This window comes from Moschus berezovskii, chromosome 13, assembly GCF_049115385.1.
Source record: "Moschus berezovskii isolate FMDL1 chromosome 13, NW_MosBer_1.0, whole genome shotgun sequence".
Taxonomy (NCBI): Eukaryota; Metazoa; Chordata; class Mammalia; order Artiodactyla; family Moschidae; genus Moschus; species Moschus berezovskii.
This window is the reverse complement of record NC_142472.1, coordinates 12739419-12760142: the sequence shown is the minus strand read 5'-3', so window position 1 is coordinate 12760142 and position 20724 is coordinate 12739419. Positions and strand designations below refer to the sequence as shown.

At 42.3% G+C, this 20724-nt stretch overlaps 1 protein-coding gene across 5 annotated transcripts in view; it reads left to right on the top strand.

The window, feature by feature from the left end:
• The window catches only part of MBNL2 (muscleblind like splicing regulator 2), a 170517-nt gene that overhangs the window by 134500 nt on the left and 15293 nt on the right, over positions 1-20724 (top strand). For 2 of the 5 annotated variants that reach the window (XM_055426579.2, XM_055426582.2), the window contains one exon: positions 4863-4957. The exons of the other annotated variants lie outside the window; for them this stretch is intronic. In XM_055426579.2, the coding sequence (XP_055282554.1) occupies positions 4863-4957 (95 nt within the window). The remainder of the gene's footprint in view (positions 1-4862; positions 4958-20724) is intronic. 5 annotated transcript variants of the gene reach the window in all.

Below are 20724 nucleotides of genomic sequence, written 5' to 3'. Positions count from 1 at the left end.
TTAGGACTTGGAGAGGAAAATTCTACCAGTGGGGGAAGAGCATCCCAGGCAGGGGGAAGAGCATGGACTGGGAAGAGTGTGTTTGAGGAATAACAAATTGTCCGTTGTATCTCTAGTGTGATGTACTGGAGAGGCTGTGTTGGTGGGGGGAGGGTGACAGGGGGGTGAAAAGGCAGAGATGGGGCTTGTAAAGAACATCAGGAGAAGAATCTGACATTAAGTAAGATAGCCACACACTGCAAAAATCATGTGTTTCAGTATTCATATCGGGCTTACCTGGTGGCTCAGCTGGTAAAGAATCCACCTGCATTGTGGGAGACCTGGGTTCGATCCCTGAGTTGGGAAGATCCCCTGGAGAAGAGAATGGCTACCCACTCCAGTATTCTGGCCTGGAGAATTCCATGGACTATATAGTCCGTGGGGTCGCAAAGAGTTGGACACGACTGAGCGACTTTCACAATGTTTGTATCACTTTTGGCCCCATAGAGATGCTCATCACATTAATTTGGTTGAGTGTTTCAGCCACATCCTGAATTGAGACCAAAGGATAGCGCCCCCGCCCCCCAGCCCACTGTGGCTGCAGGAGCCTCTGTTAATGGATTGCAACCCTGTGACATTTGTGTATGTTCCAGGAAAGCCCATCCCTGTTGGAATGTGAAAGAATAACGTGAAATTTCTAAAGGGGTAACTGAATCCAGCCATAGTTGACTTAGAAATCATTCACAAACTGGGTACTTTAATGAATTGTAGGAACAAGTTTCTCCCAACACACTCTTACTGGTAGATGAGAACATTCACTCAATTAACTGACTACCTACTATGTACCCCATAGATGTAGACAGACATGAACCCTGCCCTCCAGAGTTTACAGTGGAAGAGGAGAGGTGGATTTCAATGAATAGCCATATAAATGTATAATCAAGTTTTTTATGAGTATAATGAATGAAAAAGTAAAGAGTTGAATAAGGTTTAAAATGGAAACTGATTTCAGTGGCATGTGAAGATAGGTAAAAGAACAAGTGAACAGTTTTTGGAAAAGGCAACATATACCTTAAGACTTGAAAATGGGATAAAGATGATTTTAGGCAGAGGGCCTGGGAGAAGCCCAAAGGCCGGCCAAACATATGATGAATTTGGTTCAGAGAAATGAGACGCTAATCTGTCCGGAGCTTGATGCCAGGGGGAGAAGGGTGTAAGATGAGCTGGGCAGACAGAGATTAGACCATGGGAACCTTTATCCTAAAAGCTATGAGAAGGCAGTGAATCATTTGCAGCAGAGAAGTGAACAGACCTCTACTGGGGAAGGTTAACTCCACCAGCAGAATGGAGCCTGGACTAAATGGGGATGAGAATGGAGGCAGGAGGTAGGATGTTACTGCATTTCAAGCCCAGATGTCATGGTGATCAGGCTGAGAAGTGTTAGTGGAGGTGGATCAACAGACAAACAGAAGGTGCATTTTAGAAGCAGAATTGCTCTGTCTGATTGGTGAGTTGGACCAGGGAATTTCGCAAGGGAAAGTGATATCCAGAAGAGCTTTCAGTTTAGGCTGCAGCTGCTACATAAATGGTGATGTGTCCATCTAGCATGTCTGGAGATGCAGAAACGGGTGCTGTGAGAAATGCTTGGGTGTATTAAATTTGAGATGCTTGTGAGATCTCCCAAGTAAAAAGGCTGGATAAGCAGTTAGATGAAATGACCTGGAGCTCAGAGGAGCAATCTGGGAGGGATACATAAATTTGGAAACCTTGAACTTGTAGATTTTATTTAAATCTTACATTGAATGATACCATGGAATGAATGATATACTAGAAGAAAAGTGTAGAGTAGATGTAAAGGAATCAGTGTGTGTGTGTTTGTGTGTGTGTCTCTGTCATCAGAAAATCCAAGAGAAAGAGAAAAGAGTAGTTTATTACAGAGCAGCCAAGTGCTAAATGTTACCATGACTCAGGAAGTTAGATGAAGATGGAAGTGCTCCAGCTGACTGCAGAAATGACTTCGCAGTTTGAGTGGAGAGGTGAAAATGAAAGTCAAATTGGAGAGGACTGAAGAATAGATAGCGTCAAGAAAGTGAAAGTGTGTGTGTAGTTAACTTTCCAGAAGTTTGATTGTGAAGAAGGTTAGAAAGGTAGGGCTGGAGAAAGCTAGGGTGTCATGAACAGGATTTGGAGGTGCTTGTATGTGTGTTTCCATTTGGATATATTAGCACATGTTTGCTGAAGCATACAGAAGCCCAGTTAAATAGCCTCTTTTTCTGACTAGTCATTAATATTGGCCTGATCAAAATAAAGATCAGGCCAAAAGTCTCTCTCAGGTGTGATCAGTTCAGCAGAGAGAATAAAGACCTACACATCTCAGAGTCTTTATCTAGTGTCTCAGAAGGCAGTTGTAAAACCCTAAGTGGGTATACCTACTTTGATTAAAAACTACTTCTCTGGCACCCAATCTTCAGTTATCTAAATCCTTCCATTACCTTGATTTTCAAGGAGCTGAGCCAGAAGTAGATAATTCCTTTCAGTACCATTCTTTTTTTGGTATCCCACAATGTGCATTATATTCATGGTCAGTTTTCTAACACAAGTATATTAATAAGACCATCCACAGGTAAGACAGCTATTCCCAGGGAAGGTCTGAAATCTAACCCTCCTCACTCCCTTCCACCCACCTAGACACCAACTTAAGGTTTCCTAGGAGTGTCGCCAAAGGTATCCCTCAGGGATCACCTAGTAGCAACCATAACAAACCCCCTAACCCCAGTCCTGTCCCAGCCCCAGTTCTGCAGTTTTGCCTCTGCAGAAGGCAAAACTTGCCTCTGCCTAAGCAGTGCTAGGTTTTATTGGAAGCCACTGCTCCTTTATCATAATAGAAAATAGGTCACACATATCCTGGTCAGCCTGTCAGGGGAACCTCTTCCTACATTGAGGGCTTTCAAGCAGCAATCTAAAATTCACCCGACCCACAACCCTTTGATTTGGAGGGTACTGAATCTTAATTACCGTTTTTATTTTCATATTGTCATTGACACAAAACATTTTACAGTCACACAAGCGAACTCTTGATGCAGTAAGGTCAGCGTGATCTAGTGAATACCAAACCTGACCTGGATTTTAGGAATAGATTTCTATTTCTAGCCTTACCCTTGACTCCCACGATGCATGACCTTGGAGTAGTTACTATGCCTCAGATTTTTCATCTGTAAAATACCCACTTCCTGCCTCGGAGGAGGAACTGGAGAATGTCTGTTAAGATACCGTGAGGTCTTAGAAAAAGGAGACCGCCGCATGGCCACATGTCATTCTTATTAGAATCATGTCGATGGAGATGAATCCGTAGTGTGAAAAGCAGTGAGGAGTATCGGCTTAAAATAAGTCAGATACATCTGTGTCCGCACTGAGAACGGGAATGACTCTGAAGGACTGTGCTGACTAACCCTGCTTGTTTTCTGGGTGTGCTTCGGTCTCACTTCGAATGTTAACTCTAAACCGCTAACCTGTTTCTTCCCTTTATTCACTTTTTTTCCACCTGCCATTGCATGACACGCAGGGTCAGTTTTGTGCATGACACCCGCTACCAGTATTGGTAGGTTCCAACCTTTTTTTATTTGTCTTTTATAGTATGTACAGTACCTTCACTTGACTGAGATGTATTTCAGAGATGGTAGAAATGCTGTAGGAACGGGTAGATCTGAAGGCTTATTTGGCTTTAGAGTTAACGTATAGGTTTTTTAAATGTACTCATATTCTTAAGAAAATGACCGTTTTAATGTGACTAGAACAACCACTACAAGACATGAAACCACAAGTACGAGTCTGCTTTTTAATGATCTGTATTTTGTTTCTATTTAGAGTTTATACGGTTTAGCGTAAGGGGGAGAAAAAACTCACTTTATCAGAGAGGGAGGCTAAGTTCATCAATGTTTTAAAGTTTCATGTGGTGTGCCTTTATCTCCTCTTTGCTGTGTGTTAGAGTTATCAGAGTTTCCCAGAAGTACTTATTTTAAAAGATTATAAATGGATGTATTTTGAAAACAAATGTCACAACTGCCTTGCTTTACTATACTTTTTGATTTTGTGTTGATTTATTTGTAATGAGTATTTGTACCTTACTATTCCCATAGATGTAAACTTTGAATAATACCTACATAAGTTATCCCCACATTTCCCAAAGCCTTGGTACAAAAATCTGTCTTAAGGACACGTGGATTAGTTCCATTTACAGTAAAGAAAAATAAACATTGGTAAAATTTGCCTATTTCACAGTGACTGTGTTAGAAATTACATCAAGGCCATAGTTTTTGCTTCACTGTTTATGGACTTAAATAAACCACAATCCCCAGTAATTCCAGTTCAAACAAGCAGCCCCAAATTGACCCCCAAATTTCAATTTAACTGCAGTTCATTCCAAGAAAATTCTGACTTGCCAAATTAGGCCTACCTATTGAGGTTTTGATGTTTTAGAATGATGATTTAAAAATGAATATCACATATTCTTACTTCATTTGGATATTACATTTTGCATTTTTAGAAGCACCCTTTATTATAGGCACCACAGGCTCTGAATTGGGAATGATCTATTGCTAGAAGTAAAAATGTTTATAAATACATCAACCAAAGTAATCTGCTTTGGCCTTTCTGGGAATCACTGATTATGTTTTAAAACTTCCTTTAATTGTACTTGTAATAAGCTATTTTCCCTTTTTTATTTCTCTCCCATGCTTCCTTGCTTTGCATTGTGATTGCATGCCATCTGCTGGTTTAACCCATGATGGCTTGCTGCTCTGATATTCACCATGCCAAAATACCACTTCTATTACCATAATGCTACACCCTCCTGTTCATTGCTCCCATGGTTCCCCTCCTGAAAGTACCCATGATGCACAGCGCTACGTCAGCCACTGTCTCTGCAGCAACAACTCCTGCAACAAGTGTCCCCTTCGCAGCAACAGCCACAGCCAATCAGGTTTGCTCCTTTTAAAGCTTTCTTTCACAAATCCCAAACTCTAAATGAGTGCTGATATTTAAAAAAAAAATTCTCAGTGAGAATTTTTTTTTCATGTTTATCCATCAAATTTCATTTTTTTGATTAGTTTATAGCCAGCATTTATGGACAGGTTGCACTTATTTAGAGTTAACATTTACTGCAAATAATGATGTAGCTATGTTTTGTGTTGCACTGTTTGTTTTCGTACCTAATATTGTGTAATTAACCTGACAGGCTTACATTCCTTTTAGTACAGCATTATGTATCCAGTGGTTTGTGAATTGTCACAGGAAAAAAAAAATGAGAAAAGCATGCCCCGGGGTGCTTCAAAACTGGCTGTATTTGGATTCAGTTCATTCAGACCCTGTTATCTGTTGTAGAGGAAAAGAAACATTCTCCTCTGAGGAAAGCCTCCTTTTTTTCCTTAGTGTCAAATCTGAGGTCTGAATGATTCTGGTTAACATTTCACCTTGGTCTTGTGTGCTCCTCAAACTCGCTTGGTTCCCAAGTGAGAGCCAGACGGTACTGGAAGCAGAGTACCGGCCCGCCGAGTTCACAAAGCCTGGATATAACTGATAAAGGGGCATTTAATTCTTTTGGTTTAATGCATGTGCCAATAAGACCATGGATGGACTATTTCTCAGTGAGGGCCAGTTGGCTGCTTCCTGTTGTCACGGGCTGACTGTAACCCTAACCCCAGCCAACCAACTTGCAAATGTGTGCGCTCAGGGTCCCAGGAGAGGAGAATGAGCGTCAACTCTCTCTTGCCCGGGGTGGGGGCGGGAAAAAACACTTGATTGCGCATGTGCTCCCTTCACAGACTAGCCATTTTGGTTTTGTTCTTAGTGTAGTGTTTTTTTTTTTGGTTTGTTTTGTTTTTTTAACAAAATCGACTGTACTGATAAAAGATGACAAGAATTATAGGAGGAAGGGGAGGGAAGGTCCCAGGGAATGGAAGAAATTGGGAAAAATCATGTCTGGGTATAAATGGCAGATTCCAAACTATTCTGCAGGCGGCAAGGGCTGATTCACACTTCCTTCCTTGTTCAAGTTAATAAGCGTTGCCAGAGCTGTAGGTCTCATCACTGAAAAGATAGGTGTGAGTGCCCTTGAATGAAGAAACGAGGGCAAAATCTGTGAGCTCCCCCCGTGTCCTCTGAACAGTGATAGAGCAGAAAAGAACAAAGGCGGGAGGGGAGAGAGGCCAGGTGGGCACTCAGGCAATGCCAGCTAGTGACAGCACTTCAGCTCATCACTCACCACCTCAACAAGCCAGCTTCCCTCTCAGGAGAGCCAGCTCGGCTTCCAAACAGATGCAACAAAGAACATCACATCAGTTTCTTAGCTGGAGGATTTTTTTTTCAAATGATAGGATAGGAGAAGGGAGACAGTGTGCGTCCTTCCATTATTGGGTTCAAAGCTCCTCTTTTTACTTGGCCCTTCTTAGTAGGGGGACTGGAAATGTTTCTTTTATGTCTAAGTCTAGCCTTCTTGAGCTATGTTTTTGTGATTTTTGACAGAAGTTTTGCTGTAAGGTCCGTTCATAAGAAAAAAAGTTTCAAGTGGAATATAGTTTTGGTTACACTGGAATTTAACGTTATATTTTATGGCAAGTTAAGTGCTTTTAATACAGAGAGCTCTTTCTCGGGAATGAAAAGGAAATCAAGATAAAGAAATACTTTGGAGTTTTAGGTTATGTCCCTTTATTATGATAAATTCTTGATCCTGTATCACAAATATTTTTGCAACCTAGTGATTTTTTTGGCCCCATTTGGTAGAAAAATAATGAGAGATCGCATGCCTATGTGTAAGTTTATGTATTTGTGTAGGGAGGAGGCGTAAGCTATTCAGAAACTAAAATATATCACTTTTCATCACAGTGTGACTGGTAAAGGAACTAATAAGTTAACTTCAATTAAGTCCAAAAAACTAAAATTACAGACCTGACAGTAGCTTCAGGAATCCTAGATTCTGTGCTTTGCAGTTTATCAGGTATAATCGTTGCTGGGCTTCTCTTCAGTGATGACGAAGAGAAATCCTTTGGTGGCTCTTGAAATTCTTCTTTCACAAGAACATAACAGAAAAAGAACTAGTAGTAAAAATAAATTCTCAGATATGATACTCTTAATGTATTTTCAACAAGTTTCAAGGAGCAGAGCCACTACAAAAGAACTTGAAAATTCTTTTAGTGCCCTGGAATTCAGAATTCAGAGAGATTTCTAATGACTATGAAATGCAAGTTTTTGTCCTGTTAAGATTTCACCCTTTACACTTATTGAATCATATGGATGTGAATTATCTGTCGTTTAAACAAAATGAATCTTGTTTCCTCGGTTGTGAAAGGAAAAGGAGAACTGGATGGCCGCTGAGGTCCCTTCCAAATCTTGAGATTCAACAAACCTATGGTTCCTTAGCTGCCATGCTAGGCCCAAAGCATGAGATGATAGAGGTAACCATTACCTTCTCCAGGGGATCTTCCCTGATCCAGAGATCAAACCTGGGTCTCCTGCATTGCAGGCAGATTCTTTACCGTCTAAGCCACCAGGAAAGCCCTAAACACACAGAGGGGAAAGTGGTGCTGTTGATTTCAGAGTTCAGTGCATAATAGACATCATCCCTTCCTTCTCTTCACTGAGCCATCTGTTCTTAACCCAAAACATGTGGGCTTCCCTGTTGGCTCAGATGGTAAAGAATCTGCGTGCAATGCAGGAGACCCAGGTTCCATCCTTGGGTTGGGAAGATCCCCTGGAGAAGGAAATGGCAACCCACTCCAGTATACTTGCCTGGAGAATCCCATGGACAGAGAACCCTGGTGGGCTGCAGTCCATGGAGTTGCAAAGACTCAGACACAACTGAGTGATGTAAGCATGTGGCAGGGTTTTCACAGTATTTTAGTTCATTGGACCAACTGTCAGTTCAAATAGTTCAACTCTCATAGGTATTTTTAATTAGATACATGTCATTCATAGAAGAAGAAGAGAGACCAGAACACCCCGTGATGGTTCATCCAGCCCAGTGTTCCTTTATGTGTCACCCCATGGTGAATCAAGATGAACCAACAGATTTATAAATTCTATCCTCAGGGCTTAATCAAGATGCCAGCAGTGAAAGTTTTAACTGAACTTAGACTTGCAGTTTCAAATTAAATGACAACAAAACCCAAATACTTTGGGGAAATAAAGAATAATGTTTTGGTTATTTAGCTCTGGGAGTAGATATAAGAACAAAAGTACAATAAGTAAATTTACCAATAGCTATCTCCTGTTTCAGTCAAGTTCTTTGGGCCTTAATACACAAGTTATACCTAATAATATTATTTACAAATTATGTATATGTCCAAGATACTATTCTAAATGATTTCTCTCTCATATAATAATTTAATATTACATCATATATTTGATATCATATGAGAAAAAATACACATGTATAGGATACACACAGTCTTCCTATAGTGTTATGATTATCATTGTCCTCATTTTATAGATGGTAGACCTGAAACCAAGGTTAACTACCTTAGTCAAAGTTAAACATCTAATAAATTGTCTTGCTAGAATATGCTCTTAACCACCTTGCTATACTGCCTCTCTCTATAATTACAAATGAATGAGAGTCACTTATTCCACAGATAAAACTCTCTCTAAAGTGAAACTCGGTAACAGCAACCTCTGTTGCTTTAGGGAAAAATGAAGGAGTTCTGCTAGTGCAGCTCGAACCGAGGTGAATTCCAAGCTGGGGAGACAGGCTGAATCTGAGCAGAGCTTCAGGCTATTTATGTAATAGCCAAGTCATGTTTAGAAACTATATACAAGTTGATGTATATTAATTATGGTATAGAACTATTTATTAATAGACTATGTAATATTATACCCAGTGAGTAGACTGAAAATTATGAGTAATTTCTATGCAAGTAAGATGAGAGCTAAGACGAGAAGTGGAAAGGAATTAGTCATTAGTCCTGGTGAAGCAGATTCAGGGGCTGCTTTTGTGTAAATCACGGCCCTGGACTTTACTCCCAGCCTCTGCCAGTCATCTTGTCAGTAGAATAGTGACAAGGGAAATCAGAAATAAAAATGCAGGTACTATAAGCCATTCAGTTTCAGTCCACTAACCGAAGGTCAGAATGTATAAATCTATAGACGCCTATATTGATGCCAATTTAACCTCAGAGTGTCCAGTAAAAGAGGCGAGGTCCACAGTGTAGTAGATGGATTATCTCTCTTTTTTTCATATTATAAGAAATTTTATTAATAAAATGAAAGTAGAGATTGATATCCCTCCAACTGGAATTATTGTGGTACTCTACTCTGTCATTACAAAAGACCCTGTTGCTGCCAGAGACTGAAGGCAGAAGTAGAAGGGGGCGGCAGAGGATGAGATGGTTAGATAGCATCACTGACTCAATGGACGTGAGTTTAAGCAAACTCTGGGAGAGAGTGGAGGACAGAGGAGCCTGGCATGCTGCAGTCCACGGGGTTGCAAAGACTCAGACACGACCGAGTGACTCAACGAAAACAACATCATCCTGTCATTGCTTTATTAGTAGTATTTTTCTACTTCAAAAATACATACTGTTTCAAAAGAGGAGAAAATAATTTCCAAGTAAATATATGTTAAATCTTAGTTTCTTCATTTATATATGGAGATTATTCAGCTTACCTAATGACATCCTTGAAGGCCCCATTATATTTGGAGTCTTTCCCTGAACCCCTGCAGCTAGAATTTCTTTTCCTACCCTCTGAATTCCACAAGGACTTGATCAGCATGTCCCTTAAAGCGTCATGATTAGATAGATGGAATGACAGCACAAATGTGCAAAGATAGGGAAGTATAAAGCTTAGTGGAGAAAAACAACAATCCAGTTGGTTAGAGCACTGGTGTCTGGGAGCAGTGAGAGCATAGGTTTGACGTGGAGTGCGCAAGACTTTAAACGCCGAGGTAAAGGGCCCAGCCTTTACTTGGTCATTGAAAGTTTTTAAGCAGGAAAGTGAGAGGACACAACTCTAAGAAGAGCAAGCAGATGGATTCAAGGCAGGAGAGTCTGTGGAGGCCAGGGAGAGGCTTCCACAACACCTAAACTTGGACAGTGGCAGCTGGCAAGGGGCCGACTCTGGCCTGCCTCCGCCTGTTACAAGGAAACCCAGTGGCTCAGGAGTAAAGAATCTGCCTGCAGTGCAGGAGACGCAGGTTCGATCCTTGGGTTGGGAAGATCCCCTGGAGACGGAAATGGCAGCCCACTCAAGTATTCTTGCCTGGAGAATTCCATGGACCGTGGAGCCTGGTGGGCTATAGTCCACAGGGTCACAAAGAGTCAGCCACAGAGAAGTGTAAGAACAATCTCATGCTATGGCAAAACCTGGTCAAATAAATGTCACACAGCAGAAAAAGAGATTGGGGCTGACATGAAAGGTTACCCACAGGAAGTTGCTTTTCTGTAGGACCTGAATTCAAGGACAGCAGTTGGGTGGATTCCCTGGTCAAATGCCTCCAGCGTGCTGACTCCTAACCTGTGGCTCCCCACCCCTGACCTGAGTGAGACCTCCGAGGCCTTTGTCCAAAAGAAAGAGTCCCTTCAGATCTGTAGTGAATATGTATTGTCTGTGTACCCACAGTTAGAGCTGGGCAGACATGTAGCGAAATGATTCATCTAATTCATTCTGGGTCATGGGTCCATGCTAGGAAGATAAGTTCTTACATATTGGATATTAGGAATATTTTAATGGAGCACCACACGGCTTTTAAAGCTGGTGAAATCAAATTATATTTCTGGCAAGATGTTAATAACACTAATCAAATCTCCAAAAAGTGCTGGTTGGTGTTTCAAATTAGGACCTTGAGGTCTCGTCTCATCTTTTGAATTCTCCTCCAAAGATTAAATCCATTCAGCTGGAAGCTGGCCTTAAGAAGTGTTTGTTGAAAATTAGTTAATAACATATTATGCATTCCTACAGCAGAAACTAACACAACATTGTAAAGCAATTATACTCCAATTAAAAAATAATAATAATAAAATAATACATACATTCCCAGCCCTTCATTTGTTAGGATATTTCGTATGTCAGAAAATCCCCATTTTGCAAACATGCCTGAAAATGTTTAGTATGTATAATAATCAATTTCAATCATATCTTACCAGACAAAATAATTACATGCAAGCAGATACATATATTATGCTTTATCAGGCTTGCTACAAAGTACTAAAGAGAGATGAGAGAAGTTTAAGAGCATCAGGGTTTACTTACTTCTCACATATAAATGTGAACACAACTTCAAAGCTATTTGTGTACAGAGTCTTGAATATCTATATACAGAGTTATAGTAAATCACCCTATCCTAACTAAGAAATCTAGAAAGGTCAGGTCATGTTTTACTTAATCTCTCATCTCAGAAAGTTTTATAAAACATCTATTATTCAAAGCCATCTGTCAGGACTATATTCAGACAAATGTAGGAGGCATCAAACATTCCCCACCGTTCCCCACTTGACCCATTTGGAGCCTGTGTTTTTTTCACAAGAAAAATCTGGGTTCTGCAAGGCCCCAGTGTGGGCGAAGCAGACCCCCATCAGCTCCCTCCCCTGAACCACACAGCAGAGTCACCAGCCTCCCTGTCCGGATGATCCAACTGTGACTCACTCCTTTCTCGCAGTTTGCTGGGTCCCGAGAACAGGTGACAGAAAGCCCCTGGGCCCCGAGTATGTTGTGCCCCCAAAAGGCCTGGACAGCAACTGTCTAGATCCAGCCCTTGTGAAATAATGCTGGGGTGGAGACACCCGTCTTAGCATCACAGTGCTGCTAAAGGTGTGTGCTGCGCCTTCTCTTACTTTGTGCTGATGCTCTAACTATGGAGGAGGGCTCAGTTTCAGTAATGGATTGGGATGCCTCAAATGAAGAATTGCCATGTCAGAGAATTTGCAGAGAGGGAGTGATTGTGTGTGTGTGAAGACAGCAGGATAGGGGGAGAGAGGAGGAAAGAGAAGGAGACTGATTGCTGTGTATTCAAGTCAAAGAGCAAAACAATAAAAATGGCATTTTTGCGTTCATTTAATGCCACTTGTTAAAGCTGCTTGATAATTAGAGTCTGAATTCCATGCCACAGTGTGGCTGGTGCACTGGAATCCAGACTTGCTGTGTGTGCGTGCGAAGTCGCCCAGTTGCGTCCGACTCTTTGTGACCCCATGGACTATAGCCTATCAGGCTCCTCTGTCCATGGGATTCTCCAGGCAACAATTCTGGAGTGGGTTGCCATTCCCTTCTCCAGGGGAACTTTCCAACCCAGGGATCGAACCCATGTCTCCTGCATTGGCAGGCAGATTCTTTAACACCACCTGGAAAGCCCTCCAAACTTGCTGCTGCTGCTAAGTCGCTTCAGTCGTGTCCAACTCTGTGCAACCCCATAGACGGCAGCCCACCAGGCTCCCCCGTCCCTGGGGTTCTCCAGGCAAGAGTACTGGAGTGGGGTGCCATTGCCTTCTCCACCAAACTTGCTAGTCTGGTCCAAAAAAAAAAAAAAGTGCTTGAGGTGCAGGGAAGGAGAGGTAGGAGGGCTGCTCCGTATGTCTTAGGGGGAGCTGGGTCTATGAGAGCCATATAGAGGCAGATCCTGTTTAAGAAATCAGAAAATAAGAAGAAAAAAAAGACCTTTTATTTTCCTGCCTCAGAAGCAGCAGATCTGCAGAACTACCATGAGATTTAATTAATATATGTATTTGCAGATTCTCCAAGGAAAGGCTAAGTTATGTAAGTGTTGTGATCTAGTACATTTTCATTTTTCATGAATAATTTACACCTCATGGTGAGAAACTTGGGCAGGATTCTTTTGTATATAGCACCTAAAGACATCATATCAGTTCCAATTTCGTGCAGCTGAAGAGAAAAATGTCAAGGGTTCTTATGCGGAACTTGACTGCATGGTGGATCGTCCTACTTTTATTCTACCTCAAATCCCATCCTCTTTTGCATTTTGATGGAATTTGAGGGGGAATCTTTTCAGATTGAAAAGTCATATTCCCAGTATTACTTTGGCTTTTGTTGACCATCCTAAAAGTATGCTTATTTTTCTGACTGTAGGTTTTCTCTTTTGAGATAAATATACAGTTCATCCTAGGGGTGTGTTTCCTTCCAGCTGTGGCTGTGTAAGGAAAGAGAGACGAGGTGCTGTGCAGGAATTTGGATCCATTGCCAAGGGTTGAAAGAAGAATGGGGTCTCATCCTTAATACAAGTTGCTGTGGACAGAGTCAATTTTTGATTTATAGGTATTTCTCTTCCCAAGTTCTGCCACTGCTGCCTGCCTGCCCACACTTCCACCTGCGTGTCTGGGGAAGTTGTCAGCCTTGCTGTGTGGGTGGACGGAGAGGAGAGATCCTTTCAGTCTCCCGATACAAAGCTAGCCTGAGTGTCACTCCACTTCCTGGATATCATGCCTCCACGAGTCAGGGACAAACTGGCATTAGGTGCGGCCTCTTAGACCCTTCTAGCGTTCCCTCTGGGCCACATCGCTGGAGGCAGTGGCGCCCAAGGTCAGGCCTGTCTGAGTCTGCTGAACACGCTGGAGACACCAGTGTGGCGAAGTGCAAATGGTACCTAGGAGTTTACTGCCTAGTCAGATGGGAAGCAATCAGACAGTGTCATAAAGGGAAATCGTCAAGTCCTCGAATTAAAAAAAATAAGCTGCATGGCAGAACTTTACTCCTAAAGTACGGAGGGGGTCTTGAAGGATGTGTCGGAATTAGATAAGGAGCAGGTGAGCTGTCCCTGCCAGAGTGAAATGTAAGGGGTAGAGCAGGGGCTGGGGTAAGGAGCAAGGAGGGCTAGCATTATAAACGTCCCAGCATCATGCTTTACAGCACCCATGCTTTATCAGATGGGTTCTGTTCTTCCTCTTTAACATGGGAAGACATCAAGGCTCAGATTTTGCTGTGACTCTATAATCAGTAGAAGGGCCTCCCTTTGACCTCAAGACTCTCTAACCCTGAGGTCAGTGCTTTCCCTCATCCTGTCTTCTTCCCCAAGCCTGGAGTTTCAGAAGCGGTCTCAGTCTTTACCCCACAATGGACGCAGACAGAGCAGCTCTTACTGTGTCAGGTCTAAAGCAGGGGGTGGTATGGCTCACACACTGCGTGCAGTGAGTGAGGGGGTGGAGCGGTAACACACGGGCAGGACTGGCAGATCCCATGGAGCAAGGAGGAGGGGTTAGGGGACTGAGGGCATCGAATGGCAGGCTGAGAGCAGGGCAGCAAAACGCTAAAGGGGGCCTTTGCAAACCCGCATCTACTGGGCGTGAGTGGGTGGGTATGAGCTGGGGTGGACTGAGTGCAGGTTAATCGGTGAGAAAGCCGCTTCATTGATAAAGTGATGAACTGGGGTGGAGAGAAGATCCTTCGCTCATGTGTCAGGGAGGATGAATACAGTCATCCCTCGCTATCTGTAGGGCATTGGCTCCAGGACCCCAAATGATCCCAAAGTCCATGGATGCCCAAGTCTCATATAAAATGGTGCATTTGCATATAAGCTATGCACATCCTCTCTTAGACTTTAAATCATCCCTGCATTACCTAATGCATCATAAATGCTATGTAAGTAGATGCCAGTGCACAACAAATTCAAGTTTTGCCTTTTGGAACTTTCTGATGTTTTTTTCAAGTATTTTCTGTTCATGGTTGGTTGAATCTGTGAATGCAGAGCCTATGGATATGAAGGAGTACACGTGCTCAGTGCCCAGTGATGTCCCACTCTTTGCGACCCCATGGACAGTAGTGTGCCAGGCTCCCCTGTCTGTGGGATTCTCCAGACAAGAATACTGAAGTAGGTTGCTCTGCCCTCCTCCGGGGGATCTTCCCAACCCAGGGATCAAACCCAAGTCTCCTGCATCTCCTGCATTGCAGGTGGATTCTTTACGCCACCTGGGAAGCCCATGAAGGAGGACAGGCTGTAACTAAGAAAGTCAGGAAAATTCAGGGAGGCATATTGATCCTTTCTTTTCCCAGTGGCTCTTTCCAGCTTCTGAGTATCTGTGCATTCACCAGCTTTCTGGTCCCTGCCACATCAACCTTCTAAAAGGCCTCTTTCCCCACGACTCACATAAAAAGAGTGGTTCCTGTTGACACTTGCTCACTTTTATTTGTACTAGCATAGAAGTGTTGGTTGCACAGTTGTGTCCAACTCTTTGCGACCCCAGGGTCTGTAGCCCGCCAGGCTCCTCCGTCCGTGGGATTCTCCAGGCAAGAATACTGGAGTGGGTTACCATGCCCTTCTCCAGGGTTGATTTGTACTATAAAGGACAAATGTGCTGACTGGTATTTTCTGACATTGGTTTATGAGAAACTGTAGCTTATCTAACATTTAGTCTCCATCAGGCCTCGGCGTCGTGTATAACATGCTGGAACTTTTGGTCTGTTTTAAGTCTCGGTGATGAAATTATATTATTATCATCGCCCTCCCCGTACTCAAGAGTTTGTGTCGATGAGCTTCCTATAATCAAGCACAGAGGCTCTTCACTGTTTACTGCAATACATTTCTGGAAGCAGCATCATTAAGCTGAACATTGTAAAATGTCACCCATTTTCCCAAAGTCACTGTCAGCTCAGGCATTGCAGATCTGACCTAAGACTTGCATCAACTGCATCAAAGCTATGAAAAGCTTTAAGTCCTGTGAGCAAACTGACCACAACCAGGCCATCCTTCTACAATAACAGAAAAAGGGAATGATGATGCAAGTTTCATTGTAATTTGGAGCAAGTCCCCAGTTCAGGGTGGCTTATCCAAGTCCCATAAATAATAAGAGAACCATGGCTGGAACTCAATTGTCCCTGTCCTGCTTAGACTAGTACTTTTTCCCATTCGCCACACTGTCTTCCTGAGAAAGTGCTTTAAATGATCATTAAAGGGCCCCCAATGGGTTTCCCTGATGGCTCAGTGGGTAAAAAGAATCTGCCTGCAATGCAGTAGACACAGGAGACGAGGGTTCGATCCCTGGAGAAGGAAACGGCAACTCACTCCAGTATTCTTGCCTGAGAAATTCCACGGACAGAGGGGCCTAGCAGGCTACAGTCCATGGGGTCGCAAAGGACTGGACACCACTGAGGGACTAAGCACACACAAAGGGGCCCCAAAGTACTATAGAGCATGCAGACAACACAGAGATGACCCAGGCATCTCTGTTAGTAAGTGCTTACCAAGTGCCAGACATTGTGCTAAGCTTTTGTATGAAGTATTCTCATTAAAACCCCCAAATGGCCTTGGAAGGGAATATTCTTATCCCCAATATATAGATAAAGAAACTGCAGTTTTGAGAAGCTGAAAAGCGTGTTCAAGATAATCTCTTAAGTGGCAAACCCAGATATATAACCTTCTGTAAGCTGCTAACCTTCCATTTTAAAATGAGGAAAAGGACCTGGAATGGTTAAGTGACTCATTCAAGGTTACATAAGGGATTAGAAACTGAGAACACCAGACTCAGTCCCTCTCTCTGTCCCTCAAACCACAATCCAGCGTGAATATGCTACCTGTACCTTTCTTTGAACAATCAATAGATTGGCTTCCTCCTTAAAGTTTAGAAAGGTTTTGGAGGAATCAAAAAGATTAAACTCTATTCCTTCTTTTTCTCCAAATATCGTCTCCAGTAATAATTTCATAACTTTTCCATTAGTCGTTCTTTCAGTATTTGTCATTGTTATCCCAAAATATTTGAAAGGACCAGAGAACCACTTTAGTTATGAAGATTCAAGAGAAAAGGAATTGCTTGAGTCAGCTCCAGTGGTTCATATGCTTTTCTTTCCTTTGCTCTTCTCTGACCCCTGTAACATTAAGGTTGTTCTTGAACAAGGAAAGAAGTTGAAATAGGATAATCTAAGTCATTTGTGAAGAATGAGAAGAATACTCCATTGTACTCCTTTGCCTTGGAAAACTGTGTTTAAGAATTGCTTTCTTTTTTTATTTCACATGAGCTCGGAATCTGAGTTCTCTGATTTTTACTACCATGTATGTGGACCTATATCAGAACAGGTGAAGGTTTAAAAGTTGAAGAATGATGTTTATTAGACAAGACTGGGTCTGCAGAATTGTCCAGAAATAGTAGTCTGTTCTAAGCACAGTGATCTAAGAAATATTAGTAAGGGCTGTACCTTGTCTAAAGGGTTATATTCATGCTTTTTGGCTTAGCCTAAGAAATGACCTGGTGGCTCAGAGGGTAAAGAGTCTGCCTGCCATGCAGGAGACCTGGGCTCAATCCCTGGGTCCAATCCCTGGGTCAGGAAGACCCCTAGAGAAGAAAATGGCAACCTACTCTAGTATTCTTGCCTGGAGAATCCCGCTGGACAGAGGAGCCTGGCAGGCTATAATAGTCCATGGGGTCACAAAGAGTCGGACACGACTGAGTGACTGCGTTTTTTATTATTAAGAAACTAAAATAAGTGAAATATTACCAAATGATAACAGAACATTATGTGCTTACTACCACCAAGCACTTGTTAATTATATGAGGCTCACAGCAGTTTATGTTAGGGCCAACGTTTGATTCCCATTACAGAGATGAGTGCTAAGAATAAAAGATGTGGAATCACTTACCGATGGTAATACTCATATCAGGTCTAGAAACTGGTTTTGAACTGGATTTAAATTTAGAGAGTTTAAAGAGTGCCTGTCATGAGATGTCACTTTCTGTTGCAGTAGACATTGATCATTGTATGCACTGGATATTGATGCTTTTATAATAAAATTTTAATAAAATTTTATAATAAATTTTAGTTTGAAAAATGATTAATATGAATGACAGTCAAGACTTTCACGAACAATAAATTCAGCCTATATTTAGTTGTCAGTGACAAGCCAAGATATACATACAATAAGGGAAGTGTATTTGACATTTAGAAAACCCTAATCTCATCAAAATCAAGTTTTTTATCAACATGTATGGAGTGTCATACAGACCATGTAATGTTTCAGTTCAGTTCAGTTCAGTTGCTCAGTCGTGTCCGACTCTTTGCGACCCCATGAATCACAGCACGCCAGGCCTCCCTGTCCCTCACCAACTCCCGGAGTTCACTCACACTCATGTCCATCGAGTCGGTGATGCCATCCAGTCATCTCATTCTCTGTCGTCCCCTTCTCCTCCCGCCCTCAATCCTTCCCAGCATCAGAGTCTTTTCCAGTGAGTCAACTCGTCACATGAGGTGGCCAAAGTATTTAAATGCACAAAATTATTATTTGAAGGCCTATTTAAATAGAAGCTGAAACCAAATTTTATTTAGGATTATGAATCTTAAATAGACCAACGGAAGGAAGCCAAGGTGTATCAACAACCACTATTACATATCAGACACTTTATATACATTATTTAATACTCAGTAGAGCTCTGTAAAGTGTCTTATCCATTTCTCAGAGGGGAGAAAACTTTAAAGAATAATTTGCTTAACATTCAAGCCGGTTGGAAATGGCTGAACAATTTGAGAACTCAGGTTCGCCAACCTCCGTATCTTGTTCTCTTGTGTCTGCATTTTATTTGAGTTAGATAAGAGCTTATGGTCAATGTAGAATTGGGATGAAGTTCTTTACATGGTTCCCTTAACTCAGGTTCGCCAACCTCCGTATCTTGTTCTCTTGTGTCTGCATTTTATTTGAGTTAGATAAGAGCTTATGGTCAATGTAGAATTGGGATGAAGTTCTTTACATGGTTCCCTTAAAAACTACTAACTAAAGAATCCACCTGCCACTGCAGGAGACACAGGTTCAATCCCTGAGTCAGGAAGATCCCCTGGAGGAAGAAATGGCAACCCACTCCAGTGTTCTTGCCTGGGAAATCCCGTGGACAGAGGAACCTGGCGGGCTACAGTTCATAGTGTCATAAACAGCCGGACACAACTGAGCATGCAGTGTCTATACTTAGTTTAACTATCGGTTTACACAGTTTTAACCATGTAAGGAGAAAGTTCCAGTAGAAGCAAGCCTTTTAAATCTCAGTTCAAGATATGGTTTGAAAATGTTAGTTGATGAGATCAACAAGGAAATTCAAATTTCAGTCCAGTGAACATGATTTAGAAAGCAGATGAATGAAGGCAACTCACTGTTCTCAGCGTGGTGAACTGGCAAGAAACTTCTGTAAAGAGTCAACCAGGAGGAGTCCTTTCATCCAAGACTTTCTCATTTTTTTAAACAGCAGTAATTTTAAAAGAGAGACACTGCTTTTCTCCACTATTTCCACAAAGCCTTACCTTCACATAAATCTCAGATTAACCAAACATAACCGCCTGAGAATGAACATTTTGGGCAGCCTGGAGGGGCAACTATGAAAGGAGTGACTGGAGGTTAATTTGTTGTTGGTTGTTGCTTAGTCACCAAGTCATGTCCGACTCTTTCCAACCCCATGGACTGTAGCCCGCCAGGCTCCTCTGTTCTTGGGATTTCCCACGCAGGAATACTAGGGTGGGTTGTCGGCTCCTCCAGGGAGTCTTCCTGACTTAGGAGTCGAACCTGCGTTGGCAGGCAGATCCTTTACCACGGAGCCACCAAGGAAGCCCAGAGGCTAATTTAGTTGTAGGTAAAGTCATAGAGCTAAATTTCAAAGTGAGCCAAGGAATTCATGATGATTCAGATTCCATTTTTGAAACTCAAAATGGGGAGGATAAAAAGAAAGTTGGGAGGGGAAGAAGGAAGAAGGGGTTAAGTATTGGCAAGAAAGGGGGATGGGGAGTTAGTGTTTGATGGGTACCGAGTTTCAGTTTGGAGTGATGGTAAGTTCTGGAGGTAGATGGTGGTGAGATGCACAATAGTGTGAGTGTACTTAATGCCACTGAACTATACACTTAAAAATGGTTAAAATGGCACATTTTATGATCTGCCTGTTTTACCATAATATTTTAAATTGGGCAAAGGGTCTGAATAGACATTTCTCCAAAGAAGAAAAAATTAGGATTGGAAAGAGAGATACCTAATTTTACTTAGGTTTTTGTTTTGTTATATCCGTACCCTTTTGATATTAAAAATTCCTTCTTGTTGCTGCATTTTCCTGTAAGAGTTCTGCTTCCATGAAACAGGAAACTGCGTGCAAATGTGCTCAGTTGTCCCTCAGTGAACCACGCACGTTAGAAACTGGGTCCACTCTGAGGCTGTAACGGAGCCCACTGTTAACTCAGTGCCATGCATCTTCATATTTTTCCTCAACAGGTGTTTATAAAGAGCCCACTATGTGTCGTGTGAAGTTCAGAACTCTGGGAACATAGCAATAAACAAGCCTCTGTTCTCATGGCTTTTAGCACTGTCAAGCGGACCGGCAATAAACCAACATGTATGCAGTGACAGTCAAAGTCATTATCATAAGAATCATCCCCAAAAGTAGAGATGCTGAGAGAATGGGCCTCACCACAGAGCTTTGAGGGAAGATGGTCAGTAATAAAGAAATGAGAGCGAATGTAACTTGCTTGCTTTCTACCTTTTCTTTCTTTGGCTTCCATTTTGCCATCTTTTATACGAGGATGTTTGGGACACTATCTGAGGAGTTATTCGAGAGGACAGATGGCGACCTGGTTAACTGCCCACCACACTGCAGAGGTGCCAGTGTGGCACAAGCAGAGTGAGGAACTCAGGCCCAGAAGGGTCACAGAGCTGGCTGATGGCACAAACAAGCCTCCTCAATTTCCGCTCCTGGACCCGCTTTGACTTTTCCTTTGCATCATTATTTTACACCCGTTGGGTCGCTTTGTTCATCTCTCTGTCTCTTCTCTCTCTTTGACACATACTCAAACACACGGGCCAAG